Source organism: Solea solea, chromosome 5, assembly GCF_958295425.1.
Source record: "Solea solea chromosome 5, fSolSol10.1, whole genome shotgun sequence".
In the NCBI taxonomy this organism is placed as follows: domain Eukaryota; kingdom Metazoa; phylum Chordata; class Actinopteri; order Pleuronectiformes; family Soleidae; genus Solea; species Solea solea.
In genome coordinates this window covers 11,647,099-11,656,050 of record NC_081138.1, presented here as the reverse complement: position 1 = coordinate 11,656,050, position 8,952 = coordinate 11,647,099, and the positions used below count along the sequence as shown (strand labels likewise).

The window sequence follows — 8,952 nt, the reverse complement described above, 5'->3', positions numbered from 1 at the left end:
AGTGTGCGTCACTGCTGAATGTAAGTTTATTATTTCAGTTCAATAACGGGTGTGATCTAATTTTTATGTATATTTCATTTTTTACTGTTACTGTCAAGGGCTTATTGGGATGTGAACCTGTTGAGAGATTTACTTCTGTTAGTTTCTGTTGTGACTCTATTACCTTTCATCATAATCTCTCTGTGATTAACTCGTTGGCTGCCATTGACTGCTATAGACGTCAATTCACTGCGTTGAAAATGGCTGGCAGCCAATGATTAATGTATCCGTGGGAGTTATTGTGGCCAAGGAGCACTTTATGCATGTAAACTCCTATGTCCGTATATAGTAGACACCGCATTTAGAGCTGAATCGTATGTTTTAGTACGAGTTGAGTACTTTTACATTGTAGTGTATTTTAATTATGATGTGTTTAAGGTTTTTTTGCAACTGGGGTGCATTTAAGTACTTTTACATTGCAGTGTATTTAAACTGTGGTGCGTTTAAGTACTTTTACATGATAGTGTATTTGAACTGTGGTGCATTTAAGTACTTTTATTTTATAGTTTTAAAACGAAACAGATCCTTAAAACTGCAGACAGTGTACAATGACCAGAGGAGTCTTTATAGTTTTCCAAAAACGAAAACTAATGTTTTTGTAGTGCCAGGAGTCAAAGGCCAGTGATTTATTTTTTTTTAATTGAAGTTATATTAATGAAATTCTTATGTGCTTGTTCTTGTCAGGGTGGCGATCATCACAGCACAGACTGATACTTCGGAGCTCAGAGAAACAGGTACAAGTACATTTAATACAACTGTTTGCTATTAGATTCTTGTTACACCTTTTTGTTTGAGCTTCTGTCTCGTAGATTAGGTGGAGATGCCTCGTCTGAAGGGCCACAACCGCTCCAAGGCGGCCAGGGCGAGGATGGAGGTCCGCCTTTCTCGACCAGTGGTTGACACCTGTCCACGTATGTAGCCATCTAATTTTTCTCTATTATTCATTCATTTATTTATTTATTTATTTATTTATTCATTAATTCATTTATTTTTATAATGTGTGAGGAAAATTGATTTATTTATTTGCATCTATACATTAATGGGCTCTTGTTTTAATATTTTTAAGTCGTAACATGTGTGTTTCTATGTCTGTTTAACAAGGCCGTGGTACAGGTCGTCGCCATGTCGCAAGGAGATGGCCAGTTTCGTCCCTCACCGGCAGGAGCCACAAGCTGGTCATCCCGGCCGAATCACCCGACAAGAAGGTATTGTTGCGGTAACATTTACAAACATGATACTTGATCTGAGAAATTATTATTTCAATTTCATTCTTTTATAAAATATTTTCTGTGTTTTCAGTTTGTTTTTCTTGTCGGGGACTCCCACCTGAGGCCCATCGTCGATGGCTTTGTGAAGATGCCGGAGAGGGGCATTTCGTTTGGTGCCATGTCGACGCCTGGGGCCGATGCCAGGGACCTGAGGACCGAGTTGGTGAGTGCGGTCCTCCCTAGGACACCTGACCTTGTTTGTCTTCTCGCCCCCAGCAACAACCTGACTGCGAGCAGGACCGTGGACGAGGCAGGGGTCGACTTCGAGAGGCTCCTTGCCAGCGCTTGCGCTCGGTGGCCGAAGGTAAAATTATTTTAATATTGTTATTTCCTATTCACTATACGGAATGAATTAATGTGGTTTTATGGGATGTTGCAGAAGAATATTTATATAAATAAACTTTTATTATGTAGGTGTTTGTCCTGGACTTCCCTCCACGCCTGACCGTTGACGCAGGTCTCCAGGAACTCTTTCGTCAGGAGTTTCATCGTGTGGCAGCACGCAAGGGTATGTCTTGAATTAAATATGTAATTCAATTCAAATGAAGTTGCATGTATAATGAATTGTGTCTTATTGCATGCTTGAAAATATAATTTTCATCACATTATAATAACAGCTTTGATTTATGAAGCACCTTTCGTGGAAAAGTAGAGTAGAAAATAGACAAATCAGAACAAAACACAAGTGTCGCTTCAACACTGATAGAAATGACTCCACAGCTGGTGCATGGCAAGTAGCCCTGTTGCCAAAGTTTTGCCTGCAGGTGTGGAGAGGAGACCGAGGTCAACAGACTGCGTGTTTCGTGAGTGACGGTTGACATTGTGGTTGGAGAGATTATGTGCTGCAAGGGAATGGAGATACTTGTAGCTGAGGAGGAGAAGCTTCAAGATGATCCGGAATTAAATAATAAATGGATATGTTCAATTCATGTTGTGTTTATTTTTAAAAAAATTTTTTTAGGTGTGAGGTACTACTCCCTTGCGGAGTATTTTCCTCTTCATCGCCTTGATCTGTGGAGTTGGGATGGCGTAAGTTAATGTCACAAAGCTTATTTTCCAGGCAAATCATATTTGACAATAAAGTCTCATCTGTAAATTTGTGTTTATGCTCTATATTTTTGCAGGTGCACCTGAGCGACAGACCAGGAATGGAGCTCCTGGCGGACGTGCTGTGGGAAATCTCCGATCGGCTGCTGAAGACAACTGCTGAGGTGGAGGTTCGTCCCAGCACTCCGCCACCCACTCCATCTCCTCCTCCACGCCCAGGTCCCAGAGTTGTTGTGAGGGGAAAGATCCGCTCCCCTCGTCCTGCACGCAACCCATTGGATTGGACGCTGGTTGGACCACGCAAGAAGGTATATGAGTTGGATACTTTTTGGTTTTGTTTTGAGAAACATTTCTCATTTCATTTTATTGCAGTAATGTTCAAAATGTACATATTTATCTAATACAATCTAAACTGTTTGTCATTACAGAGGAGCTCCCAAGTGCCACTGTCTCCTGATGCTCCCAAGAGGGGGATGGTTCAGCTTAAGGTTTGCTTGTTTTATTTTGCTTGCCTATATTCAGCTATCAAGTAATATTTGTAATTAATAATCAATAGGATTATTTATTGAGTATATCACTGTTTACGTTTTGCCTTTGTCTCACAAGGAGTGTTGCATCCCGCTTACACCTGTGTGGTTCAGCCCAGCCATTCTGGAGTCCATGAACCAGGTCCGTCCGGCTGACCTTGGTGACCCTGTGGATCATCCAGCTGTCCAAAAGCAACGAATGGTAATTTGATGCCAGTTGTGTCTATTGACTGATGATTTCCTTTTAAAGGGTAACTGTCACGACAGCAAAAGCTATACCTTATAACGTTTCACTTTTCCTACATAAGAAGGTGGATCGTCGCCGTAGGGCTCTTGCTCCCAAGAAGACCCGGGAGAGGCAGCAGGTCTGACAAGCATCTTTTATTTTGTAGAGAAATAAAGTCTGGAAAAACATACAACTCATTCAGCTACTTTATTCGTTTTTGGTTTTTTCCCAAGGTGGAGCTAGAGGAGGAGTGGCCCTTACCTACAAGGGCTGTGGTGGTAAGGAAATTATGTTTTTAAACACCATTTCATTGTGTTTTTTTATTATTATTATTCTGAACTTGATATTTTTTGCTGATAAATACAGTATATTTATTATATTAGGTCACTTCTGTCCATGATTGTCGAATGCATGTCTTTGTCTTTATTTTTAATGGCCATAACTAAAAAGTAAGACTGCTGTAAAAATTGAAATTTGTTTTTCTGTCATTAGAAAGTGGTGGAGCGACGCAGGAGAACTACTGCTTCCCGCAGGCCTCTGGCACAGAAGCAGGTTTGTCATTTTCTTTTTATTGTCCAACATTTAAGGTATTTGAAATTACTTGTCTTGAGTAGTAGAGCTTTTTTAGTAGTAATAATGAAAGTACATGTGACTTTTTTCACACTGTTGTATTGTTTTTTTCCTAGGTGGAGGCAGCACCGCGTGTGGGGGAGGAGTCTGTGGAGCCATTTCCTGCCATGGATGTGGTGGTGGAGGAGGAGGGTCAGCACACACAAAGATCCAGCAAAGGTCAGAGTGATGCTTTTCTTCCTTACCCATCCACAGATGTGAATGAGCCCAGTACTTCTGTTGGGGCTCCAGTTCAGACTCAGGTTCAGGTTCAGGTTGAGGTTGCGGTTGAGGTTCAGGCTCAGGTTGACTGTGATGGTGCAACTGAGCCAGAGGATCACAGTCCTCCCAGGGTGGATGGTCATGCAGTACAAGGATCATTTCATCAGGGGGAGGGTCTGTTTGAATATGCAGGAGTACAGTGTATGGCTGTGGCTTTAGTAAGCCTTGCCTGGCAAACTCGAGATGTGGACACTGTTCTCCTTTTGGGGGACGAGTTGTACACATCATTGCGAGAAGGCAACGTGATCAGTGCGGGGTATGAAATTTTGTGTGTTTCAGAGCTGCCCAAACAGTGGGTGATTGATGGACAGACCTGTTACTTTGAATATCCCGAAGTGGTCAGTGGCGCTTTAGGTGGGGTTGATGTGTCCCTGATCGAGGGTGGTCATTGTGACACTCTTGAAAAGGGACTGGAAAAGATGTTTGCTACGTATGACACATGTCTTCTGACAGTGTGTGGCAGTACGTATGCAATCATTAGTCAGAATGGCCACTATGCGTTTGTTGATTCCCATTCGCGTGATGCTGCTGGAATGCCAGACATTTCTGGGTGTGGACAAAGCATTGTGTCCTATTTCAGCAGTCTTGAAGGTGTTCAAGATCACATCTGTGCTTTGGCTGAAGCCCTTGGTTTAAGCAACAGTGCATTTGAGATCGCCAGTGTTGCGGTGAGTTACACAGCCCCAGTCAGAAGCAGTGATAGGTGTGTCACTGTGGATGATTCCGATGTTGAATGTGTTGGTGATGTGAATCCTAAACAGCTCCAGTTTAATCCCATTGGCAAATATGTTGCCCAGGCGGTATGTAGAAAGCTGAATGTGGAGTATGAGAAACTCCTTGCACCAGTGTCTACATCAGTTGGTCCGTTGGGGAGTCCATGTAGGACTGAGAGCATTGTGGCTGATGGGAACTGTTTCTTCAGAGCAGTGTCCCAAGCTGTGAGTGGTTCACAGAAAAGCCACAAGAAGATCAGAAATGCTGCTGTGAAGCAGCTACGATCGGACTCGGGAGAATACGAGAATATCTTAAGAGATGAGTATTCTTCGATTGCACAGTACCTTCAGGACAGTAGGATGCAGTATGCTGGAAGCTGGGCTACTGAGGTTGAGATTCAAGCCACGGCAGATTATTTAGGTGTGAATATCTTCACATGTCACAATGGCCGGTGGCTTGAATATACTTGCAGTAGTTGCATTTCTTCAGAGTGCATCTACTTGGAAAATAAAAGTGGCAACCACTATGACGTTGTTGTTTGTGTTTATGTGCCTGAAGAACAGAGTTGCTATGGTCATTGCAAAAAAGCTGTGTCTTTTTCCGAAGTGTACAATCTTAGACAGAGTACCACAACATTTTCATGTCCCGTAGAAACAGAAAGTGTAGAAGATATTGGCATTTGTGTTTCAAAGTACATAAACAGGAAAAAAACCACCCAAAATAAAGTCAAATATCATGAAAATGTTTTACATAGGGTGAAAGTAAATGATAAAATTAAAAGGAAGTATCGGGAAAATGTTTCACATAGAGAGAGCGATATTCAAAGACTCAAGAAGAAATATCGTGAAAATGAAGCACACAGGGCGACTTTAAAATCCATGAGCAAACAGAAATACAGTAAAGATGAAGAGCACAGGAAGACTGTAAAAGCCCTGAGCAAACGGAAATACAGTAAAGATGAAGAGCACAGGAAGACTGTAAAAGCCCTGAGCAAACGGAAATACAGTAAAGATGAAGAGCACAGGAAGACTGTAAAAGCCCTGAGCAAACGGAAATACAGTAAAGATGAAGAGCACAGGAAGACTGTAAAAGCCCTGAGCAAACGGAAATACAGTAAAGATGAAGAGCACAGGAAGACTGTAAAAGCCCTGAGCAAACAAAAATACTGTAAAGATGAAGAGCACAGGAAGACTGTAAAAGCCCTGAGCAAACAGAAATACATTAAAGATGAAGAGCACAGACACAATGTAAAGGCCATGAGCAAACAAAAATACTGTAGAGATGAAAAGCACAGACAGAATGTAAAAGCCATGAGTACACGGAAGTACCATGGAAATCGTGAGCATAGGAGTCGTGTTGCAGCATGTAACAGGAAGAGGATGCAAGAAATTAAAGAAAAGTCAAAGCATTTTGATTTTCTGATGGAGAAATTTTTGGACAAAGTCAGAGACGGTCCAGATTTCGTGTGTTGCGTCTGCCATAGATTGTCGTTTAGACATCAGGTTCTGAATTGTAGGATAGATGTTTACAGTAAGAGTAAAAACTCAGCTGCAATTGCCAAGAAATGCATAACAGAAGAGTATTTACATCGTTGTAATGATGAGTGTGTGATGCCATGTCACTGGGTGGATACAGCTAGAGGTCAGCTATGGATTTGTTACGCATGTCATGGTAAGGTTAACAGAGGTGAAATGCCACCGGAAAGTGTAACAAATAGGTTAGAGGTTGATCCTGTTCCACCTGAGTTGTCATGTTTAAATAGTTTAGAGCAGCACTTGATTGCATTACATATTCCCTTTATGAAAATGTTGGCATTGCCTAAAGGCGGGCAAAATGGAGTACATGGTCCTGTGACATGTGTTCCAGCTAACATTGTTCAGACTAGCAATGTGCTGCCCCGTTCCACTATGGAAGGGTCTTTGCTACCTGTAAAACTGAAACGTAAGCTAACTTACAAAGGGCATTACAGGTATCAGTATGTTGACACTATGCACATTAGGGAAGCCTTGCGGTATTTAAAACAGGCTAATGTGCATTATGAAGACATTGAGTTTAATGAGGAGTGGCTCAATGAATTAGGCAGACAACCAGATGTAGAGGATGTAGAAGTAGGTAGTGATGCTAGAGAAGGATGTAGTGAGGAAATGGCAGATGTTGAAGAACAGATTTTGCATGATGGACAGCAGGACTGTATGTTACAGGACACTTGCTCCATGGCTGTTGATGTTGAGGAGGAATCCCTAGATCAGTATTTTGATGATATGCTGAGCCAGGAGAAAAGACAGGAAAGATTGTGTGACACAGTAGAAAGTGGTGATGCAACTTTAGAGGGTGAAGATGAACTTTTGCATGATCGACAGCAGCACTGTATGTTCCAGGACACCTGTCTCATGCCTGTTGATGTTGGTCAGGAAGCTCTGGATCAGTATTTTGACGATATACTGAATCTGGCTCCAGGAGAAGGGAACAGTCCTGTGAAAATGCTGTCTGATCTTGCAAATGAAGCCAAATGCTTTCCAGTGTTGTTCCCCCTGGGACACAACACCTATCATGAGAGTAGGCCATATCGTTTGACAATGTCACGATATCTTAACAACAGGATTCTACATGCTGATAGCAGGTTTGCTCAGAATGTAGAGTACATCTTTTTTGGTCAGTACATGTCTGAAATTCAACAGGTTGTGTCCAGTGTGTCGATTGCCTTACGAAAAGGAAAGGGAGACGGTACGACACAAAAGGTGAGCAACCGCTTGTTGAAAGATGACGAGTCTTTGAAGAAGCTGTTGCAGTATGATGAAGGGTATCGTTTTCTCAAACCGATCAGAGGTACCCCGTCTTTTTGGCAAGGAGTACAGCGTGACTTGATTGCTTGTGTTCGTCAGCTGGGTATTCCTACGTGGTTCTGTTCATTTTCTTCTGCTGATCTGCGGTGGACTAACCTTCTGCACAGTATTCTGAAGCAAGAAGGGAGAACTCAGACAGTAGAAAGTTTGGAGTGGGCAGACAGATGTGACCTGCTCCGACGTAATCCTGTCACTGCTGCCAGGATGTTTGATTTCCGCTGGCATGTTTTTCTGAATGAGGTTCTCAAGTCTCCATTGCATCCAATCGGTAAAATTATTGACTACTTTTACCGAGTGGAATTTCAGCAGCGAGGTTCGCCTCATGTTCATTGTCTGTTTTGGATTGAGAATGCCCCCAAGATAGACGAAAACACAGATGAAGAGGTAGTTCAGTTCATCGACAAGTATGTAACATGTGAACTACCTTCACAAGACGAAGTTTTACTTGACATTGTGACATCTGTGCAGCAACATTCAAAGAGGCATTCAAAGACGTGTAGGAAGAATAAAAGTGTTTGTCGGTTCAACTTTCCCAGACCTGCTTCCTCACAGACATTTGTGTGCCGCACCACAGAAGATGAGGCATCCAAAAACATGTGCCAATGTAAGAATGTTGATGTCAACACAAATCAGGTAATATGCACATGTGGGAAACAGGGTAAGGACAAGCCTGAGAAGATGGATAAAGAGCTTGCCTCTAACATTTTGAAAGCTATCAAGAGTGCTCTGTCAAATGAGGACCTTACCTTTGATACCACAGAAAATTTGTTTCAATCTTTGGGTATCAATCAAGCCCTTTTTGAGGCTGCATACAAACGTTGTGCCAGAAAAACACACGTTGTTTTAAAAAGGCAGCCTAATGAAGTTTGGATTAATCAGTATAGTAAACCACTGCTAAAATGCTGGAATGCAAATTTGGACATCCAGTATGTGGTTGATGCATATGCCTGCATTGTCTACATCATTTCTTACATTTCCAAGGCAGAGCGGGAGATGGGATTGTTGTTGGCAAATGCCCAGAAAGAGGCTAGTAAAGGTAATGTCAGTGCAAAACAAGCATTGAAAAACTTGGGCAGTGTTTATCTTCACAACAGAGATGTGTGTGCTCAAGAGGCAGTTTATAGATTAACAAACATGCATCTCAGGGAAAATTCTAGGAACGTTGTGTTTGTCCCAACAGGGGAAAATGTTGTGAAAATGAGCCTGCCTATAAATGTGTTGAGGGAAAAAGCAACTGCAAATGAACTTACCACTTCAGACATGTGGATGACTAGTTTGGTTGAGCGTTACAAGAATCGGCCAAACGACAGCACATTTAATAACATGTGCATAGCAACATTTGCTTCAGAATATCGTATTCTGACCAAAAATCAAAAATCCAAGAACCCAATTAAATT

The 8,952-nt window shown here is 42.0% G+C and overlaps 1 protein-coding gene across 1 annotated transcript in view; it reads left to right on the top strand.

The window, feature by feature from the left end:
• The first annotated feature begins 716 nt into the window (after positions 1-716).
• Positions 717-8,952, top strand: part of LOC131459865 (uncharacterized) — a 76,412-nt gene continuing 68,176 nt past the window's right edge. Inside the window, exons 1-14 of the mRNA XM_058630001.1 lie at positions 717-950; positions 1,141-1,244; positions 1,339-1,611; positions 1,722-1,815; positions 2,269-2,336; positions 2,432-2,662; positions 2,783-2,842; positions 2,961-3,083; positions 3,193-3,246; positions 3,341-3,385; positions 3,600-3,659; positions 3,794-5,403; positions 5,521-6,050; positions 6,579-7,538. Of these exons, the coding sequence (XP_058485984.1) occupies positions 860-950; positions 1,141-1,244; positions 1,339-1,611; positions 1,722-1,815; positions 2,269-2,336; positions 2,432-2,662; positions 2,783-2,842; positions 2,961-3,083; positions 3,193-3,246; positions 3,341-3,385; positions 3,600-3,659; positions 3,794-5,403; positions 5,521-6,050; positions 6,579-7,538 (4,303 nt within the window). The 5' untranslated portion in view covers positions 717-859. The remainder of the gene's footprint in view (positions 951-1,140; positions 1,245-1,338; positions 1,612-1,721; positions 1,816-2,268; positions 2,337-2,431; positions 2,663-2,782; positions 2,843-2,960; positions 3,084-3,192; positions 3,247-3,340; positions 3,386-3,599; positions 3,660-3,793; positions 5,404-5,520; positions 6,051-6,578; positions 7,539-8,952) is intronic.